A 23,158-nucleotide genomic window follows, 5' to 3' on the forward strand; every position below is an offset into this window, starting at 1 on the left:
TACCTCCTTCAGGCGCTTAAACTCAGTGAGAACATGAACATCACAGCCAGGTGTGTTTATCTGCTGGAGAAGGTGTTCGCTTGCCATCCTTCCACTTGCAAGTGGTGAGTGACTTGCGCATGCCCGATATGCACTGGGATCATGTGACGTGCCGTCTAATTAGTCATGTGATTAGCATATCCGTGTATTGGCGTTGCTGTGTGCATGCAAATCGTGTATTGGCGTTGCTGTGTGCACGCGAATCGTTTTAAAAACGTTAATCTGATGATCCACTGATACAGTCTAATGTAAACACCACCTTAGAGTCACCAGTTAACCTAACCTGCATGTCTTTGGACTGTGGGGGAAACCAGAGCACCCAGAGGAAACCCACGCGGACAACATGCAAACTCCGCACAGAAAGGCCCTCGCCGACCACGGGGCTCGAACCCGGACCCTCTTGCTGTGAGGCGACAGCACTAACCACTACACCACTGTGCCACCCTGGTATAAACCTGTTTCCATTAATTCATCTTCAGTAACTGCTTTATCCTGGTCAGGCTCACAGTGGATCCAGAGTCTATCCCAGGAATACTGGGCATGAGGCAGGAATACACACTGGATAGATGCCAGTCTGTCTCATCGATGCACCTATTGTATATAAAAGCCTCTGTGAGTAATAATCTGTGTTCCATTGCACCCCATCACACAGTTTCAATATCACTATATATTATATTACTTCTCACAGTAATATTCAGTGCAGGATGCAGTGTGTGAAATCTTTTCTTAGGCTGACAGTCATATCACCTTCAGTCAGTCAAATAGGTCTGTGAGTGCAGTTAAATCAGAGTTACATTATAATCCTAGTGCTTCAGTTTTATGTTGAGTGTTTACACAAATTCCTGCGGTTAAAGTTTAAATGCCTTCATTCTGAAACAGGATTGCATAAATACAGCAATTGCACAATAGCTCATTTTCTGTTTTGTATCAAGTGTACCATAAATTATTAAGAATTAAAGAATACTATAAGAATTAAAGCGCTTTTAAAGGAAAATTTAAGTAGGACATAATTAAATTTGCTAGTTAATTATTTGTGGTCAGTATGAAGAAGCGTATACCATTTTACTCTGATTGGCTACTCTTCTACTAGGCTATCAGCTCATATACCGTGAGTAGAGAAAAACAAAATGGCGGCGTATGTTGCTGAACCAACCAAGGATGAAATAAAAACTCTACTCGAAAACAAACCCCCCCAAATTATCAAATATTTAAAAGAAACAGAAATGGCTAAAAGAATATGGGTGGGTTTTTTTCCCCCAGTATCTTCTGTTCCATACTCCAGCCCAGTTGATGGCGGTAATGCACCTTGTAGTTGGTTTACCAACCGCCAAAATAAAAAAAAACCTAAAGAAGAAGAAGAAAACCCCAAAAAATAAAAAGCGCAACAAAATATGGAATAAAAGTATTTCATGGTAAAAACATATATCTTTTTTTATTTTTCAAGAATTATTATTATAGCATTTTTCACAAATTGCTACGGTCATTTCACCAGTTTGTTTACATTCTAAGCGGAAATGATTTTGTCTGACGTTTTATACAAAATTTTTATTTATCGAATTTGCAGAAAATAAAAATAAAAATGCTCTGTTTCTCAAAATCCAGTGAATGTGGATAGAATAAAATAATTATTCCACTCAATCTTGTCGTATATGGCTTATAGCCAACTCGGCGCTACACACCTCATCGGCTACCAGCTCACGTACGACTCGATTTCGTGGAATAACTGTTAAATGCCGTAGTGCAGGTTCTCCACTTGATGGTCAGGACTTCATGTTCTATAGACACACTGCTGTTTTTTGGGAAGAAAGGAAAATGAAAACAACGAGATACGTGTCTATGATTTACGGGAGAGAACCACAAATATAGAACCGAAAAATATAATATGTAAGCTAGGAAGCTGAAGTGCTGAAAATAGCTCATGGCTTTCTTCACTAGCTTTAAATGAGAACTTTTTTCTGCCAAGACTCCAGGAGGAACGTACTTCCATTCTGCTGCTGAGATGGTGAAGTGGCTTTAGTTTCTTCTCCTGGGGTCATACGAGTGCTGTTTAATGCTGTACATTATGTACTGTACCTGCGCTAATCCCAGTTTAATGGCTTGTTTCAAGTTCACACAGGTTCAGGAGGTACCTTTCAGAGGTGAACACGGTGTTCTGATCAACCAGGTCCCTGTCTAACCTTTACGCTAAAGTCCTGAAAAGGATCGAGTGATTGAAGCGTCTCTCTTTCACTTCTCAGCTCAGGCTCCTGTTTCATATTCTAATCTACCAGGAACATTAGGTCAGGCAGCAAGTCATTTACCTGGTGCCTGGTTCTGGATGATGAGCTCTTTGAGAAAAATACCGCTAACATCAGGGACACAGTCGGAGTGGCAGTCAGTTTTCGGTTCTATTGCCGTGCTCTGGCCTTCTGACCCTTGTACCAGTCAGACAGCAGACATATATTCTTCCACATAACTAATGTTATATTCACAGGGCTTTGTAAGCATGCATGTGCAAGTTGTAATGATGTCATTTCCTACCTCGGCACATTCAACACGCAAATGCAGTGTTGTGATGAATTACGGTATGTGACAATACTGTATATTGTCATTAAATTGCTAAATACATTTTAAATATCAATTACAAACTAATTGAAAGTAGCTGATTGAATGTTAGAAGTTTGTACTGAATATATAAAATTGTAAAATGTTAAAGGTGCATTGGGTAAGATTTCAATGAGAGGTCAAATAGAGTTAGCATTGCTAACTAGAGTTACCATTAGCAAGGATTGTCATGATATCAGTTTCAAATGCACTTGGACATTCAATTGCGTGAAAACCAAGTTACAACTCTAAATGTGCAACTTCTCATCATAATGATTTATGAAGATTTAAAGGGGCATTGGGGGCGTGTCTATAAAATGACTGACAGGAAGCCAATCCACATACAAACAAACATGCTGACTGGAAGGCATTTTTTCCAAAATATACCCCCCCCCCCCCCCCCCCCCCCCCCCAGCAATGTAATACACTTGTTCTGAGGTTTTAAATATTTTTTATAATTTCTACATACTTTTCCATATCATTTGTTCTTGAAGGAAAATATTGACTATTGCACCTTTAAACCTTGATGGAATTTTTCAGGAACTTTATTTTCTCATCTCATCTCATTATCTCTAGCCGCTTTATCCTGTTCTACAGGGTCGCAGGCAAGCTGGAGCCTATCCCAGCTGACTACGGGCGAAAGGCGGGGTACACCCTGGACAAGTCGCCAGGTCATCACAGGGCTGACACATAGACACAGACAACCATTCACACTCACATTCACACCTACGGTCAATTTAGAGTCACCAGTTAACCTAACCTGCATGTCTTTGGACTGTGGGGGAAACCGGAGCACCCGGAGGAAACCCACGCGGACACGTGGAGAACATGCAAACTCTGCACAGAAAGGCCCGCACCAGCTACTGGGATCGAACCCGGGGCCTTCTTGCTGTGAGGCGACAGTGCTAACCACTGTGCCGCCGGAACTTTATTTTTGTAGATAAAAACATCACTCAGTTTTAACAGGTTTTTTAATGCATCACTACAATTTTTATTTTTATTTTTTGGTAGTTTGTTAGCAAACCTATAATGGATATCATAATACATATTTGTATTATACAGCCCTGTTTCCAAACAATTTGGGACACTGTGTAAAATATAAATAAAAACAGAATGCGATGATTTGCAAATCATGGAAACCCTATATTTCAGTGAAACTAGTACAAAGACAACATATCATATTTGCTGAAACTGAGAAATTGTATTGTTGTTTGAAAAATATATATGCTCATTTTGAATTTGATACCAGCAACACGTTTCAAAAAAGTTGGGACAGGGGCATGTTTACCACTGTATTACATCACCTCTACTTTTAAAGTGCCATTCCACCATTGGATGTATTCTTTGGCATAAAATACAATATATTTTATGACAACATGACTAGACAGAGAAATCTTTTAGCTTCAAAATGATATATCAAACATCATTTTTTGACAACGACAAGTATATTAATTTTGCGACCAAAGTCACCTACCCTTTTAATTTCCACGCGGTAGTGAAACGTGATGTCATCGGCAGGTTCCCCTTCTTGTGTACCATGTCACGTGTGACGTGGCATAGATTATCAGCAATGGCAGATAGAACGCGATTTCCACTTGTCGATTGCTGTGCCGATATTCACCATCGACCGTCTCCTTTGGGCATCACTTGCTATTTTCCTTCGCTTCTTTTCCGAAGCTGACAATCGCGTTCTATCTGCCATTGCTGATAATCTGTGCCATGTCACACGTGACGTGGTACACAAGAAGGGGAACCTGCCGATGACGTCACGTTTCACTACCGCGCGGAAATTAAAAGGGTAGGTGACTTTGGTCGCAAAATTAATATACTTGTCGTTGTCAAAAAATTATGTTTGATATATCATTTTGAAGCTAAAAGATTTCTCTGTCTAGTCATGTTGTCATAAAATATATTGTATTTTATGCCAAAAAAATACATCCAATGGTGGAATGGCACTTTAATAACACTGTAAACGTTTGGGAACTGAGGAGAACAATTACTGTAGTTTTGAAAGAGAAATGTTATCCTATTGTTGCCTGATATACAATTTCAGTTGCTCAACACATTGGGGTCTCCTTTGTCATATTTTTTGTTTCATAATGTTCGTTTCATAAACAGGCAGGCCAGTTTAGCACCTGGGCTCTTTTACTATGGAGCTATGCTTATAATGCATGCAAAACATGGTTTGGCATTGTCTTGCTGAAATAATCCCTGAAAAAGCCTTCATCTGGATGGCAGCATGTTGCTCCAAAACTTGTATATACTGTATCATTCAGCATTAATGGTGCCTTAACAGATGTGGAAGCTACACATGTCATATGCATTAATGCACCATCATACCATCACAGATGCTGGCTTTTGAATTGTGTGCTGATAACAAGCCGGATGGTCCCTCTCATCTTTAGCCTGGAGGACATGGTGTCCACGATTTCCAGAAAGAAGTTCAAATTTCAACTCGTCAGACCATAGGACAGTTTTCCACTTCGCTTCAGTCCATCGTAAATGAGCTCGGGCCCAGAGGAGGTGGCAGTATTTCTGGATATTGTTTATATATGGTTTCTTCTTTGGATGGTAGAATTTTAACTTGCATTTGGGGATGCAGTGACGAACTGTGTTCTCTGACGATGGTTATCAGAAGTGTTTGAGCCTGTGCAGCGATTTCCACGACAGAATCACGTCTGTTTTTAATGCAGTGCCTCCCGAGGGCCTGAAGATCACAGGTATCCAATGTTGGTTTTTGGCCTTGTCCCTGTGCAGAGATTTTAATTAGTTGTGAGGTCTTCCACCTGTGTTTGTTTGTTTGTTTGTTTGTTTGTTTGTTTGTTTGTTTGTTTGTTTGTTTGTTTTAGCAGTACACAACTTTTCCAGTCTTTTCCTGCCCTTCTCTCAACTTTCTTTGAAACATGTTGCTGGCATAAAATTCAAAATGAGCATATATTTTTCAAAAAAACAATAAACTCTCTCAGTTTTTAATATTTGATATGTTGTCTTTGTACTATTTTTACTGAAATATAAAGTTTCCATGATTTGCAAATCATCACATTTTGATTTTGTTTATAGTTTAGTCTGCGTCCCAACTTTTTTGGAAATGGGTTTATCGAAACGTCTTTAAATATCATTATACAGGGGGCTGCAAAAGTAATGAAAAACAAAACGTTCGCACAAAATGTTAGTATTAAATGAAACCTAGCACCACTATTATAATACTGGTAATACTGGAATAATCCTTACTGGATACCTACTTTTGCAGCCCCCTGTATGATACATTTGTCATTTTACCCACTCATAGTTTTAAACACTAAAACTCATTCATCCATCTTTAGTAATCACTTTATCCTGGCCTGAGTTGCTCTGGATCTTATCAATATCGCAACCTTTAATTATGTTACACTAATGTTCACTGTTTTATATCATAATGTTCATTGTATTGCTTTGTATTAGTCGAGAGCTCCTTTTTCCCCAGGCGCGTGCACACACACACACACACACACACACACACAGGATTTTCAGTAGAGAATAATGTTCAAATAGTGCTGAGTAAATAAGTCCACACTTAATATAATGTATATAATTCTGTTTCGTACAGGAGTCTTTTAATTCTGATGTATTTTCAAGCTTTTTACCATTTCCCAAACTGTTAATGATGCATGTACATGGAGATCACGAAGTCATGAAGTGAACTCTGTGGCCAAAGCAAGTGCAGTCAGGACAGTGACTGTCTATTTTTCCTGCTGCTGTTTTCACATGTATTTGATGCACGTACGAGTTGAGACGGGAACACCCACCCTGTTCTTAGACCACTCTAGACCAAATAAGGACATGGGATTTGCTGGGATTATGGAGAGAGGTCAAGGGATAGTGACGTGCATGGCTGTCACACAACCATGGAGTTAGGTCAGAGTATTTCAGTGTAGCGCAGGTACAGCAGCCCAGACAGTCTGTCTCTGTTAGCCTGATGGCAACTAGCTCTAAATATGAGCTCTCCTAAAGGCAAGAAAAGGAGACGCTACTTTAAGTCTCACAGGTACGCATGCCTACATCACCCATTTACATTCTGCAGTATAGATGGAGAGATATTTGTGTGTCTGATTATCAAACAGGTATTTGAGTTCAATTCTCTGTGATGAGATTTGCACATGGAACTGGAAAGTTTTTTTTTTTTTTAAAGGCTTTGTATTTGCACGTCTTTGAAAGAGTAACCTTCTGTAAGATTCATCATCAAAGTTTTGAGAAGTTTAAGTTTTGATTTTTTTTTTTTAAATTGCTTTTCCTTTAGAAAGTCATGTCATGTTTTATTGCTGTGAAGCTGTTTCTTCTTTTGAACACAAGAGGGCAATGTCACATGGCAGCCATCAGATTGTTGCTTCCTAAAAGATAAGTTTGATAGATAGATAGATAGATAGATAGATAGATAGATAGATAGATAGATAGATAGATAGATAGATAGATAGATTTTATTAAACACAAGATCCACTCAGCCAATGCTGGTTTCCATTGGAGATGTGTATAAACTTATGCTAATCATCTATATCTACATTATAAAATTCATAAAATATATAAAATGAGTAATATACACTACAGTGAGACAAAATTATGATTTAATAATTATATTCCATTTATAAAAATATATCTAAATACCAGAAAAGTGTTTCCAATAGTTCATTCTAAATTTCTTCGTCGTCTCAGAGTTTTTAACATCATCAGGCAGAGAACTATATAACACGACAGCTGAAAAAGCAAAACTCCTGATTTTGAGTTCACGATATGAATATTGTTCGTTACTCTTGTTATAATTATGTACATCAGAGGTTTTAACAAAAATTTTACATCGGTGTTCTGGTTGAAGCCCTTTCATACATTTGTACACCATCAGACATTCGTTACATTTCCATCTTTCAACAATTTAGCTTTCTGAAAAGGACTTCAGAACGTTCATCCGTGATTTTCTTCTTTAGTATCGAATGTGCGCCTGTTTTCTGCAAACGATAGAACCTTTCCAACTTACTCGCATCTGCATTCGACCAGACCACATCACAGTACCGCATCGAAGAGAGGTAAAACCAAGGTGTTAAAGGTTACTTTGTTCATTTCACAGTGTTTTGCGGACTCCTGTTTTATGGGTCATACATGGCGTTTCATATCGAAGGATGGTGTGCAGTCTGATCTGAACAGGGTCAGTATGGCTGCAGGGTTTCATCCAGCCTAATAGTAGAGTGCGTTTATTTAGCTGCATATTACAGTTCTATGGTAGCGCCTTTATTTTCAGGATCAAGTAGAAGTGTTCAATTTGAATGTCTGTCTATGCTTTATCTGTATCTGGGGGGAAATGCAGCAGGACAGATAGGTTTGAGTTTTAAATGCACATTAGAATGAAATAATTGGTTAAAATGGAAGCCTAGGAGTTCTGACCTTTAGTAACCATGCATGAGTTGTTGGTTTTTTTTTTTTTCCAGATTTGCTGTTAACATAATGAAATCATTTAGTCAGTTGTGAGAAGTAGCTTGTTTACTAGGCTGACATCATCACTATCTAGCCATAAAACTGGATCATAAGAAATGTGATGAGACAGGAAGTCAGAACAATAGTATTTTTGCATTGTTCTTGTTCTGTAAGAAAGGGTTATGGGTTAAACCTTTGGATCAAACTTTGGAAACCCAACAGCAGCAGCACAAATTTTGAATGTCACTCCGCATTTGCAGTTGTTCCTTCTACATCCGTGGAAGTCCGGGCGTGATTAATACGGACCATAAGAGAAGAAATAGCCAACTAAAGACCAAGAGCAGTGTTCCCGGGATAGACTCCGGATCCACTACGATCCTGACCAGGATAAAGCGCTTACTAAAAATGAATGAATGAATGAATGAATGATCAAGTGATTTAAACTGCTGCTTGGGTGGAATAAAAACCTGCAGACCATTTGTGAATGAGATCATTATCCCTTGGTGTAGTTTGTAGTAATGATTTCTGTATATAAAATAAGTTTACAGTCAGGAATTTAAATACAATAAAAAATGTTAGGAGTTAATGTGAAAGGCATGTATAAATATCACTTTTACATTAGTTATTTGCAGTGTATTTTTATTGCGTTTTATCGTAACCATGTTAGCCTAATGGTTAAGGAAGCAGCTTTGGGACCAGAAGGTTGCTGGTTTAATTCCCTGGACCAGCAGGAATGGTTGAAGTAACCCCCAGACTGCATTGGGTATGCTGTACATCGCTCTGGATAAGAGTGTCTGCTAAATGCCTATAATGTAAATTGACACAACTGAAAATTTCAAAAGTATTGGCACCCATGGTCTTGCTGGCTTTTTTTTTTTTTTTTAAACATTTGTGTCAGTACAAAAAGAAAACTAATATGGTATCAGTGGAAGAGGGACAGGACAAGTGCGATAACACCTACCTGATGAACAGACCTGAAGCTGGTTATCTACAGTCTTGCAGATTTCTACTAATCTTATCACACAGATGTTGGAGACCCTCCCAGATTTCTGTTTCAAATGTCGCTGTCATTCGCCACTTATTTCCCCAGACTCAGTGTTGCATGCGTCAACCAACACTGTAAACATCACCACATGCTTGTCAGCAGTTGGGTGACGCAGGCTGCTAACAGATGAGAGTTTTTCTTGTGGTTCTGCGTCACCATGAAAGAGTCTTACTGGTTCCTGAGGCTTAGTCGGGGTGGCATTGCTTTAGATCTCACTCGTTATAATGAAAAATCTGTCTTTGTGGTGTTGTTTTTAAGGCTGCAAATGTGGTTCAGTGTCAGAACGTTGACATGGGAGATGATTGTAGAGCTGTGAGTTTCCACAAGCACAAATTCATAGGACACAGTGGAGAGCTTCTCGCATCGATCACTTAAAGGACCCATGGCATGGTGGTTTGTTGATGCTTTAAACGGGCTCGTGGAGGCTTCCGGATGTTATATCCACAGCCTTTCTCGAAATGAACCCTCGGCACGTAAATATAGCCTCCTGGGAGAAAGCCCCATTTCAGCACTTTTCCCAGTGCGTCGTTTTGCTAATGAGAAGCAGGAGGCGGGGAAGGGTAGAGGGTGGGGGCGGGCCATGGGGGGAGGGGGAGGGGCTTGACCAAGCTGCGCGCACACATACTCGCTGCTATCAGCGCCTGTAGCCACGCTGCTAAGACAAAACCCCGTTCTCCCTCGGACTCCTTTCATAAACTCAACGTGACACAGAGAACAGAGAGTGAGAGTGTTCGGAGTGGTAGTTTACGAACGTATAATACCCTAGGCTTGAACACGCACTCCATAACCAAAGAGGATAGAAGCAGCAACTACAGCAACATATCACTTATCCAACAGAAGACATGCATTGCGGAGCAATAGTCAAACATAAGCTCATAAGTTACAGTCAATTTCCAGACTAAACTCAGTTTAACAGAGCATGCTGCATGCTCTTTAGTTTTGTAGCGCAGATTACCTGGCTAACTGCAGGAAGCGGTTAGCTGCACAGCTAATGTAGCCATTGCTAGGTTAACGCACCGATTTTAAAACACGGCAAAACGACTTAACAGTTATACACTTACTTGTTCGGTGTTTGTTGCTGATGCGGCAGGGATGCTTGGTACGGACCCAGGCTTCAGTGACAGTTGATGTGCAAAACCTGCCCTGTACTGTCCCAAGTTGTGGAAACATTCCTCAGGAAAATGCTTCCGACAAACATACACCGTCTTAGGTAGACTCGACGGCGTATTATTGAAGTAAATAAAATTAAGCCACTGCGTCTTCAGGGGCTCTCCCGTCGGCAGTAAAAACAGACTCTTTTCTGTGTTGTCACATCCATGTACAGCGCAATTTCCATGTTTCGCTCGCTTAGGTGATGCCATGTTGTTGTGTCCTCTATGGTCTCCTCACTACAACTGGGCGGGGCAATCCATACAGTGGGTGGGAATCCAGAGGGGGGGCGTGGGGATCATCTTCCTTGCTGACGTAGTAAAGGGAAGAGCTTATCAACGCGCCGTTTTGACGCGCCATTCTCAAATGTTGGGCATAGTTTGGTTTACACATTATGAAATTTCTAGCCACTGGGGTGACTTAAGAAGGTCAGAGGAACTCATTTTAACGTTAAAAAACCTCAGAAAGTGAAAATTTCATGCCATGGGACCTTTAACCTTCTTCTGTTTGTTAACTTAACATGTGTCCTAACACACATCCATCCTCCCTCTAACACACACAAAAAATTGCCACTTTTCTTTTTAGTTTTTCTCTGTGGTGTATCTGTCTAACTTTTCAAACTGTGTTCACATTTCGCACATTGCTTAATTCAGGGTTTCAAGGTTTTTTTTTTTTCCTTGATCCTGTTTTGTGTTTGTATCTGTCATTATCGTCAAGAGACTTGTAGCCTGAAAGAACCCAGATGTCCACAAATATCACATGTTCAGTATACTAGATATTAAAACCAATAAACATGTGGATAAGTTAAAGTTGCTCCAGTGGACAAGCTGCTCACTGGATAATACAAGCAGTAATCTTGATACAGCAGAGGGTTAATCTGCAAAATAAAATCAGATTCTGTCATGTTTAGACAAGAGATTCGGTCCCTTTCAGTCTTCGGCTTTGTTTACACTGCAGGGTAAATCAGAATAATTTCTTAAATGCCGTTATACACCGACACTGTTGAATTGCTCAGAAAGTGTTGTATAATGTTCTGTAACAGCAGCTCTGATTGGAGGTCCAACAGCACGGGTGACGTTAATGCGCTGGTTCTGATATACTGTCTCTATAGGAACGACTCACTCAGGGATGTGTATAGCAGGCACTCCAAATCACAGATTTTAAAAACCTGTGCAGTTGTTTATGGAGATGTTTATTTAACATTTATGGAAGGAATCCCCAGTGTCAGTCTGAACAGTTTTCACTGAGAGAGTTGTGGTTTCTCAGGAACATTAACTTCATGAGAGAGGAGGAAAAGGGACGCTGGGGATGGAACAACTCTTTATAGGTTTTATGATGGAAGTGATGGCAGGAACTAACTTGTTTTGCTGCTATTTCACAATAGTAAATGTAGCTATGAAGGGATAAAAATGCACTAATAGATAAAGTATTTAAATTTGCACAGTTTAAATAGCACAGTTGTTATCTTCATTTATCACAATTCTTGTTTTTAGCACTATTAATGCACAATCACCTGTACAAAGCATATATATTCGTCCATCTCATTATCTGTAGCCGCTTATCCTGTACAGGTTCGCAGCCAAGCTGGAGCCTATCCCAGCTGACTATGGGCGAGAGGCAGGGTACACCCTGGACAAGTCGCCAGGTCATCGCAGGGCTGACACATAGACACAGACAACCATTCACACTCACATTCACACCTACAGTCAATTTAGAGCCACCAATTAGCCTAACCTGCATGTCTTTGGACTGTGGGGGAAACCGGAGCACCCGGAGGAAACCCACGTGGACACGGGGAGAACATGCAAACTCCGCACAGAAAGGCCCCTGTTGATCACTGAATTCAAACCCAGAACCTTCTTGCTATGAAGCAACAGTGCTAACCACTACACCACCATGACGCTTTGTTTCTGTCAGAAATATTGGACATAAATATGAATGAGAAAAAAATGGCTTCCATGGTGAAGCCATGGCCTAAAGGTTAGAGAAGCAGTTTGGGGCTGAAAAAGATCACTGGTTTGATTCCCTCAGCCAGCAAGAGTGCCCTTAAGTAAGGCACCTAACCCCCAACTGCTCCCCAGGTTGCTCTGGGTATGCTGTATGTCACTCTGGATAAGAGTGTCTGCTAAATGCCATTAATCTCATCTCATCTCATTATCTCTAGCCGCTTTATCCTGTTCTACAGGGTCGCAGGCAAGCTGGAGCCTATCCCAGCTGACTACGGGCAAAAGGCGGGGTACACCCTGGACAAGTCGCCAGGTCATCACAGGGCTGACACATAGACACAGACAACCATTCACACTCACATTCACACCTACGGGCAATTTAGAGTCACCAGTTAACCTAACCTGCATGTCTTTGGACTGTGGGGGAAACCGGAGGAAACCCACGCGGACACGGTGAGAACATGCAAACTCCACACAGAGAGGCCCTCGTCAGCCACGGGGCTCGAACCTGGACCTTCTTGCTGTGAGGCGACAGCGCTAACCACTACACCACCGTGCCGCCCTTGCCATTAATGTGATTTAAAAAAAAAAAAAAAAACTGATTTGAGTAGGAAGTCCAGAAATCTACACACATTTGATCGGAAATATATTTTTCCCTGTGTATTTTTAGTTCACAAATCAAATATCGCAACAATTGTTATTTGAGCTGGATTTATGACCATGCTTTATGTGCAGGTCTGTAAGCTTTTATAACAGTATTTCTTGTATTTCTGTCACCTGAGAGGAGCTCAGGGGTCCTGCTGCTCACATGCCCTGCTTGGGTTACTACAGTGCATTACTCCAAGTACAGAACAACAGTCTACAGTGCAGTCCTGTGGGAGACCCAGACAGACAGACAGACAGACAGAAGGAAGGAAGGCCAGGAGTGAGGGAGAGAGACCTGATGTGGAAGAGAGACAGACAGACAGACGGAAGGAAGGAAGGAAGGAAGGAAGGAAGGAAGGAAGGAAGGAAGGAAGGAAGGAAGGAAGGAAGGAAGGAAGGAAGGGTGGGAGTGAAAGATTGAGAGAGAGACCTTTAGTTGGTGAAAGAGCAAGAGAGTTGGAGGGGGAGAGAGAGCAGTTTGGACTGGTGCTCACACACCGTAGTAACACTGGGCGGAGAGAAAACACCGTACTTCAATGAAAAAGGACTGGTAGGTAGGAGTGTGTGTGTGTGAACAGAGGACCGTGTGGGAGTGCAGCGAGTTGGAAACACGTGAAGACGGCCCCCAGCACGTTTCGTTTGCTTTCGAGACGGTGCAAGTGGAGACCTTCAGCCACCATGAGTATTATTATAAAGCCGCGCTCACGCTCCACCAGCTCCCTGAAATGCGCAGAAGGGTAAACTTTTTGTTTGACATTGCCTTGTTCATGGATTATTTCTCACTCTGCTGTCTCAGCATGTTGCTTCTTGCCCTTTTCTTATCTCCTCTCTCCTTTTACCAGCTGTCAAAATTTCCTTGTGTTGTAAATGCCTGCTTCCTCTGGTTTCGTTTCCTTTCTTTAAACGTATACCTTTTTCCTGGGACTTACCCCCACATTCCTGGCATTATCAGGCCCCCTTCTCGCTCTCACACACACACCCCATCTCACTGCCTGCCTGTCACACTCTGACACACACTGCCTTTTGGCTGTTTACTGAGTGTCGAGTGTCATATTTGCTAGTTTTATAGGCAAACTGAGGAATTAACAGTCACTTCACTTTCCAGTTAATTAACTCCGTGGCATGCGGTTAATTGCGGTGAAGCGCTCGGCTGCTCCTGATCTTTTATGTGTGCTGTGGGTTCAGACATGATCTGCGCTGTGTTTTTGACATTACTCCCTCACGGGTGTGAGATGTTTCTGTGTTAGCACACTGCGACTGCGGAGTGCTGTTTACATGCTGGAGGGCAGATAGCTCGGCCTCTTTTCTCCTGCCCCATCTTGTTCCTTATCTTCTTGTGCTTATTATAGACTCCGAGGGAGCACATGTTGGCATAGCAGAGTTTATCTTTTGTTATTAATGTCGTGTCTGAATGAATTGTTATTCACTTACGTTTGTGATAACAGGTATATAAAGGTATTGTGCTGCTATGGAAAAGCATTGTTGTTACACTGTTTTTGTTACAGACATCCAAGTGTGTTTTTGTTAGATATTTGCTGACGGATGGTTGTTATGTCTGCGTAGACGTGTTTACGTGTAAGGATGATATGTGTGGAAGAGGGTATAGTGCTTCTGGAATGCAGCATGTCATCACTATTAATGAAAGTCTTTGAGTTTTGTAAACTTGGGGTAGGATGCATTTAGCATGTGTGCGTGTTTGTGTATTAGTTATTTAAGAATGAGAAAAAGTCAAGAGGTTATGAAGGAGTGACTCATTCAACGACTTTGGCAAGACGGTGTGGTGAAATTAATTTTGGACTTTGCTTTGTTCAGTTCTTTTGTCTTATATAGTCAGTGTAAGTTGCATTCTTGGCAATGTTATCTGAAGTTGTGGCTAGTTTCTAGAGATTACACTCGTAAACTTTATATCTATCATGTGTCTCCAAGATGTCCAGCTAACCACTTGTCTTCAGATTTCATTACTGCCTACATCACTTCTGCTAGAAGGTCAAAAGGCCCTGCACACAGTTATGGATCTTTCTCTGATAAGGGGTTACAAATGCCGTATGTCAGGTTTATGGTTGTGTAGCATGAGGTGAGAATAAATAGAAATAAAAACCAAATGTACTAGTGCATCTCAAAAAATTAGAATACCATGAAAAAGTTCCCTTTTTTTCATAAATGAATTCAAAAAGGTAAACTTTCATATATTCTATATTCATTACATGTAAAGTGAAATATTTAAAGCCTTTTTTGTTTTAATTTTGATGATTATGGCTTATAGCTCATGAAAATCAGAAATCCAGTATCTCAAATTATTAGAATATTCCCTAAGATCAATCAAAAAAAGGATTTACAATACAGAAATGTCCAACTTCTGAAAAGTATATTCATTTATACACTCAATACTTGGTTGGGGCTCCTTTACCATGAATTACTGTATCAATGCGGTGTGGCATGGAGGTGATCAGTCTGTGGCACTGCTGAGGTGTTATTGAAGCCCAGGTTGCTTTGATAGTGGCCTTCAGCGTATCTGTATTTTTGGGTCGGGTGTTTCTCATCTTCCTCTTGACAATACCCCATAGATTCTCTCTGGGGTTCAGGTCAGGCAAGTTGGCTGGCCAATCAAACACAGTAATATCATGGTCAGCAAACCATTTGGTAGTAGTTTTGGCACTGTGGGTAGGTGCTAAGTCCTGCTGGAAAAGGAAATTAGCATCTCCAAAAAGCTCATCAGCAGATGGAAGCATGAAGTGCTCTAAAATCTCCTGGTAGATGGCTGTGTTGACTTTCGACTTGATAAAATACAGTGGACCAACACCAGCAGATGACATGGCACCCCAAATCATCACAGACTGCGGAAACTTCACACTGGGCTTCAAACACCTTGGATTCTGTGCCTCTCCACTCTTCCTCCAGACTCTAGAACCGGGATTTATAAATTAAATGCAAAATGTACTTTCATCTGAAAAGAGGACTTTGGACCACTAAGCAACAGTCCATTTTTTTTCTCTCCTTAGCCCAGATAAGACACTTCTGACATTGTCTCTGGCTCAGGAGTAGCTTGATATTAGGAATGCGAAAGTTGTATCCCCTTTCTTGAAGATGTCTGTTCGTGATGGGTCTTGATACACTGACACCAGCCTCAGTCCACTCCTTGTGAAGCTCTCCCAAGTTCTTGAATCAACTTTTCTTGACAATCCTCTCAAGTCTGCGGCCATCCCTGTTGCTTGTGCACCTTTTCCAGCCACCCTTTTCAGCAATGACCTTTTGTGGCTTACCCTCCTTGTGGAGGGCATCAGTGATCATCTTCTGGACAACAGTCAAGTCAGCAGTCTTCCCCATGATTGTGGTTGTGTGTACTGAACTAGACCGAGAGATACACTGTGTTCGTAGTGTTTTACTCAAACTCGAAATGAAATATTCTAATATTTTGAGATTTTTTTTAAAAAATGTTTTTGTACTGTATGCCATACTGATTAAAATTAAAATAGAAAAATGCTTGAAACATTTTAGTTTATGTGTAATGAGTCTATAATATATAACATTTTCACTTTCTTAAATAACTGATGGAAAATATTGAACTTTTTCATAATATTCTAATTTTTTGAGATGCACTAGTATATTTAGGGTCATTTTATGTCTGTTAGATCAAGGATTCTCAACCTTTTCTGCTTTAAGGCCCACCTATTCATTCTTGTACCAAGTCAAGGCCCATTAAAAAAGATCCCCAATTATTTAGGCTCATCCATTCTATTAGAATCTAATCATCTGTTGTAAAGTGTATTAATGGAACACAGCGTCACTCCCTGTTATAGATGGGAGCCCAAGAATTAAATAAATGCAATGAAAACAAACCTTTTAATTGTAGGTATTGTATTTAAAACTATATGGATGTCCCAGAAGCCAACAGAAAACCATGCATGCAGGGCATTCTCAGTCAAAAGGGATTAATGATCCAAAAGTGGAGTCTGGTCCATTAACACAAGAATGGAACACAGCGTCACTCCCTGTTATAGATGGGAGCCCAAGAATTAAATAAATGCAATGAAAACAAACCTTTTAATTGTAGGTATTGTATTTAAAACTATATGGATGTCCCAGAAGCCAACAGAAAACCATGCATGCAGGGCATTCTCAGTCAAAAGGGATTAATGATCCAAAAGTGGAGTCTGGTCCATTAACACAAGAACTTTTTTGAGATGCACTAGTATATTTAGGGTCATTTTATGTCTGTTAGATCAAGGATTCTCAACCTTTTCTGCTTTAAGGCCCACCTATTCATTCTTGTACCAAGTCAAGGCCCATTAAAAAAGATCCCCAATTATTTAGGCTCATCCATTCTATTAGAATCTAATCATCTGTTGTAAAGTGTATTAATGGAACACAGCGTCACTCCCTGTTATAGATGGGAGCCCAAGAATTAAATAAATGCAATGAAAACAAACCTTTTAATTGTAGGTATTGTATTTAAAACTATATGGATGTCCCAGAAGCCAACAGAAAACCATGCATGCAGGGCATTCTCAGTCAAAAGGGATTAATGATCCAAAAGTGGAGTCTGGTCCATTAACACAAGAACTTATTGCCATGTTTGTGTCCAGCAAACAAGCAAGTTAGTCAAACCAAGAAGTATACTCAAAAGAAGCCACTCAGTGGGATAGATCCTTACACGCTAACAAAGAAGGATTTTTCCTATGAGTTGGAAAATTATCCATCTGTTGAGTTCCCCAACATCTCAAACTACCTGGTGCTGTAGACACATCGTTCTACACGGACACACAGATCGAAACCTGGAAGAGCATGGAGGCGTAGAACTTTTTTATACCGGTATGTGGCTGGGTTAAAGATCTGGGGATCAGGACACGACAAGATAGACGGTGGTAGATGGATCTAAGTGCAGGAAGAGTGTTTATTAGCAGGCATGATAATTCCAAAAGCAAAACACAAAGGAAAGCAGATTATTTAAACAGCGTTATAAACGTGGCGTGAAACAAACGTGACAGTAATAATACTTCAAAGTCTCTATGAAATCAGCGGCCATATCTGTGCATGCTGATTGCGCGGCAATCAGTATCAGGTGTTTTCCACAACGACTGGGTCCCAAGCACGCACACAACACGCTCTGTGAGCGAGCACGGACACTCGAGCTACGCCAGACCCAAGTACTCAAAGGTGCGACAGTTGAATGTTCACCTGCTGTGTAACTTTTAGCTCACGTGTATATTGCCATGCATCGCCACCAAAGTGCCTCATTTTCATCCACAACCCATCGCAAAGCATCGCAAGCTGTAGTGTGACCGTAGCTTAATGAGGCGGATGTGACGTCGGATGCAACCCAGCAATTGTACCCTACTATGAGTAAAAATTAGCTTCAACTTGGGGGGGGGAATATTACAGCACACTAAAGGGTGGGCCGTGGTCCAGTGGTTGAGAAACACTGTGTTAGATAGTATTGATAAAAAGAGCAAGGTATCTTGTTGGATTTTATTTATTTTTTTTAAATCAGTGTCTTTGGGGCGGCACGGTGGTGTAGTGGTTAGCGCTGTCGCCTCACAGCAAAAAGGTCCAGGTTCGAGCCCTGTAGCTGATGAGGACCTTTCTGTGTGGAGTTTGCATGTTCTCCCCGTGTCCGCGTGGGTTTCCTCCGGGTGCTCCGGTTTCCCCCACAGTCCAAAGACATGCAGGTTAGGTTAACTGGTGACTCTAAATTGACCGTAGGTGTGAATGTGAGTGTGAATGGTTGTCTGTGTCTGTGTCAGCCCTGTGATGACCTGGCGACTTGTCCAGGGTGTACCCCGCCTTTCACCCATAGTCAGCTGGGATAGGCTCCAGCTTGCCTGCGACCCTGTAGAACAGGATAAAGCGGCTAGAGATAATGAGATGAGATGAGATGAGATAATGAGATGAGATGTCTTCATCAAATAATGTGCTGTTTTGGAGACCCGTTTTGCAACAAAATTGGTGCTGGTATTTCAATCCAGTGTCACTGTAATAAGATAAAATTAAACTTTTATTCTAGTGTACTGATGGAAAGTATTAAACTCAAAGTTAAACACGGAAAAATATTTTCATTGTAACTCTTCCCAAATCCACGTGAACACCGAACAAAAATTGCATCGCGAGTGTAACATCCTCTGTCCATGTAAGTTACGATCATTCAGATAGTCTTTAAAAGGCTATTTTTAAAATTAAATAAAAGCCGGGTGTATGTGTATTAAATAGATATAGATCTGAATGCTATCAAAATTTTTATTTATTTTTTTGGCAAAAAATTCTGATAAATTTCTTTCATTAATGGATGAAGGGTTACGACTGTACAACCGTTCGGCGCGAAACAGGTGCTCACTAATTCCTACTCGGAAGTGTTAAGACCGAGCTAACTAGGTCGTAGGGATCTCCAGACACACTCATGTGATGTCACTGCGAGAGACATCCGGGATGCGTGTAATGGCGGCAAGGTCAGTGAAAGTCGTAGTCTGTCCAACAAAATTACGACCATGTTACGGTACATGCATTACGCACCAGTGACTCCTATAGTTTCAATTCACAAATATTTTATGAATAAAGTTATTTTTTATTTCTCAGGGAAAATAACAACCTTACAAGGTACATCTTAGTGTGTTATCACTACTCTGGGTAAAATCTCCATGAAATTTTGTTAAAATGGAGCCAATTTATGCATTTAAAAAAAAAAATTCTGCATGGTATTTGAAGTTATTTTCTTTCTCTATTAAGAAGAGTTCCTGTATTATCATTTCCCTATGAGAAATCATGACTATGAGTATTTTTGTAAATCTTTTGGCTCAAAAATTAGTGTCCAGGTTACACACGTGACGGCAGATTTTCACGGTTAATTATATCCATGGTGGTGTAGTGGTTAGCACGGTCGCCTCACAGCAAGAAGGTTCCGGGTTCGAACCCAGCGGCTGGCGAGGGCCTTTCTGTGTGGAGTTTGCATGTTCTCCCTGTGGGTGTGCTCCGGTTTCCCCAACAGTCCAAAGACATGCAGTTAGGTTGATGTGGGGCGGCCTTGGGCTGAGGTGCCCTTGAGCAAGGTACCTGACTGCTCCCTGGGTGCTCTGGTGTGGCTGCCCACTGCTCTGAGTGTGTGTGTGTGTGTTCACTGCTTCAGATGGGTTAAATGCAGAGGATGAATTTCACTGTGCTTGAAGTGTGCATGTGACGAATAAAGGTTTCTTCTTCTTCTAATCCATATTTAAAGCTCTCCTTGCAGTTTTAAATTTTGAGTGGCATGTCACAGATTAGTAACCCCTTATCGTAGAAACACGCCTTTTGTTATTTTCTTACAGTTCAACCATGTACATCCGTGCTCCTCTTCATTTTTTCAACCTTGGCGCTCTGTCACCAAAACAACCACCATGTTTTGCCATAATCACATATTTTCCTGTTACGTACTTGTCAGGGACACATCAGGACTCATTAGCATTTACAATACAAAAGATATGAGGTCAAATGCATCCCAGACCACCTCGGCAAAGTGGTTTGAGTGATCAGTCATAATGAGTCTTGGTGGTCGATTACACTTGTATTTAGCGTTGTCCACTTGTGATCCGATCGCCCAAGACGCATAAAACCAAGTGTACACAGGGTCGAAAAGGTTTGAGGAAATTCATGGGTTGTGACACTGAATCAAGTTTTTTAGCCATTTCATTACTGCTTGTTCTGTAAAGTTATCCTACCTCTTGGATTTGTCCTACCAAGCCTACTGCGCATGCGCAGAACACATGACGTCATATCTTGGAATTTGGACCGAGTTTTGTCCTACCGATCAGCTGGGCTGATAGAAAATCGGTGAGTATTTCACGCATCTGTAATGCGTAATGTAGGCATATTTGCAATTCAGAAACGTATAAAATAGAGTATTTATAAACAAACGAAACGATGCCCCGTCATAACTTTGACTGCACAGTGCCCACTGCGTGACAGAATTAGCAAGTTCTCATACAGACCGTTTTATTATTCAAAACAAGTCATTACAAATTTTTTGACTCGGCCAAAGACTCGAACAATACGCCCAAAACATAAAAATCGGCAAATGCGTGAAATACTCACCGATTTTCTATCAGCCCAGCTGATCGGTAGGACAAAACTCGGTCCAAATTCCAAGATATGACGTCATGTGTTCTGCGCATGCGCAGTAGGCTTGGTAGGACAAATCCAAGAGGTAGGATAACTTTACAGAACACCGCTTGCAATGAATATATGCTACGTGGTGCCAGTCACAAGGCACACCCTGGGCTAACCCAGAGACGAGCAACCATTCTCACTCACGGACAACTTAGAATAGCCAGTTTACCTAATCCACATGTCTTTGGACTGTGTGAGGAAGCTAGAGGAAACGCACATAAAGGCCCCAGTCGGTCATGAGGTTTGAACTCAGAACCTTCTTGCTGTGAGGCACCAGTGCTGACCACTGCACCACCTGTTTTATTGTCGCATTCTGTTGCTGTGTTGGGGCCATATGCAGTCTCTGAATGAAGCCCAAACGTTACATCGATATTTCCATTACACATATTCAGAGTTGATTTGCGCACACACGCTTAATAGATCTTCTGAGCTGTCCAGTCAGATTATGTAACTCCTCTGTGAGTGCCAAATGTTCCTTCAGTAGAAGTCAGAGAAACAGGTTTATCTGCAGTGTCTCAATCACCACATTTAAACAAAAGCACATGCGATGAAACCAGATAAAATTAAGGACAAATACAGACTGAAGAAGGAACTGTTCTCTTTGCTGTCAAATACATTTCCATGTACCAAAAAACAGGAGACAATTTTAAAAATGAAAGATAGCCAGCGTTGAAGTACGGTAAACACTTAATAGGCGTCTACATCCATCTGTTGGATGGATGTTCCTAGTTGGAAGGGCTGTAAATCTTGCTGTGTAACTCACAACTCTTTGAATAGTCTTAAACTCTGTAGTTCGATCTGAAGTTTGAACGGGACCGTCAATGACGGCGTAGCTCACTCCGGCCCCGTCTAGTCCAGAAGGAACGATCTAAAGTGGGCCACGTTGCGCAATAAATGTTGCAAGCTACATACACTATATATAAGCTATATATAGAAGCTATATACACCCTAGAAATACCTACCTACTGTATTTACCAGAAAGAATCCAAAACAGCGAGGAATTAACAGAGAAGAAGCGATTTTTGTTGAACTGCTCATTAAGGCTTAATTCGTCCATAACTTCATTAATAATTGTAATTCGGCAAATCTGGGTAGAAGTTATATGCACCCTAGGTACCCCTACTTTCATGCTAGAAAGAATCAAAATTGATGAAGAATTGAGGGAGAAGAAGCGATTTGTGTGGAAACTGTTCGTTAGGGCTTAATTACTCCATATATTCATTATTAATTGCAATTATGCAAATTTGGGTAGAAGCCATATGCACCCCAGGCAGACCTACTGTACCTTCCTGCCAAAAAGAATAAAAATCGGTGAAGAACTGAGAGAGAAGAAGCAATTTTCGTGAAACGTGGACAACATCGGACAGACGACGGACAACACATGGTGGCATATGCTCATCACCTATTGGCCCGATGAGATAATAACAAATACACAACTTCTGTTTTAAATTCTCACCCTGTATGCGTAACTCGACTCTAAATATAGCCATTGTTTAGTAAAGAGACATATGCCGCTTTTCCACTACAAACGCGGCTGAGTCGGGCTGAGCCGTGCCGTGCTGAGTCGAGCTGAGTGGGGCTGTTGGAGTTGCATTTCGACTACAACCGCGCTGAACCGTGCTGGCTGGAAGTGGGTGGACACATTGGGTGGAGTTAGCGAAAGTGGGTGGACGTCAGGTGATGTCGTTAAGCAGCGCAAACAGTGACATCAGTGAGCTTTTAAGCGGTAGTCCCACAACCCAGATAGTAAACAATAAACATGGAGGACATGGAGTCGTTAGTGTTGCTGGTCTTGGTGCTGTGGCTTGTTGTCACCGACAACGCGGACAGATACTGGCAAGAGCGTATAGATGAGGCGAGGCGCATAAGGCTTCAGAAATTCTCGTAATTCGTAATTCTTCTCCTTCCGGGTTTGCGGTGTTTACAGATCCCAGCGCGCTCGCGGGGCGTGTGTGGGCATGTGAGGACACTCCTCCTCACCAATCAGTGCACAGGGGAGTGTCTGCTCACGCCCCCAGCCTCACTCGGCACGGTTTGGCTCGCTTCAGCCCCACTCCAAAACGGTGCGAGTTTTAGGGGCTAAGCAGGGCTGAAGCGAGCTGAGTCGTGCTGGTTTTTGGTAGTCGAAACGCGAGCCGTGTCGGGCTGAAGTGAGCTGAAAAAGGGTAGTGGAAAAGGGCCA

The 23,158-nt window shown here is 41.4% G+C and overlaps 1 protein-coding gene across 5 annotated transcripts in view; it reads left to right on the forward strand.

Annotated features, from left to right (window-relative positions):
- pde4d (phosphodiesterase 4D, cAMP-specific) overlaps positions 1–23,158 on the forward strand; it is a 464,086-nt gene that overhangs the window by 342,864 nt on the left and 98,064 nt on the right. The window contains exon 1 of one of the 5 annotated variants that reach the window (XM_060932308.1): positions 13,236–13,583. The exons of 3 other annotated variants lie outside the window; for them this stretch is intronic. In XM_060932308.1, the coding sequence (XP_060788291.1) occupies positions 13,525–13,583 (59 nt within the window). In that variant the 5' untranslated portion in view covers positions 13,236–13,524. Of the gene's footprint in view, positions 1–13,235; positions 13,584–23,158 lie in introns of those variants that run through there. One more of the 5 variants, XM_060932309.1, reaches the window with a different exon arrangement.

The sequence above is a fragment of the Neoarius graeffei genome, chromosome 10 (assembly GCF_027579695.1).
Source record: "Neoarius graeffei isolate fNeoGra1 chromosome 10, fNeoGra1.pri, whole genome shotgun sequence".
NCBI lineage: Eukaryota > Metazoa > Chordata > Actinopteri > Siluriformes > Ariidae > Neoarius > Neoarius graeffei.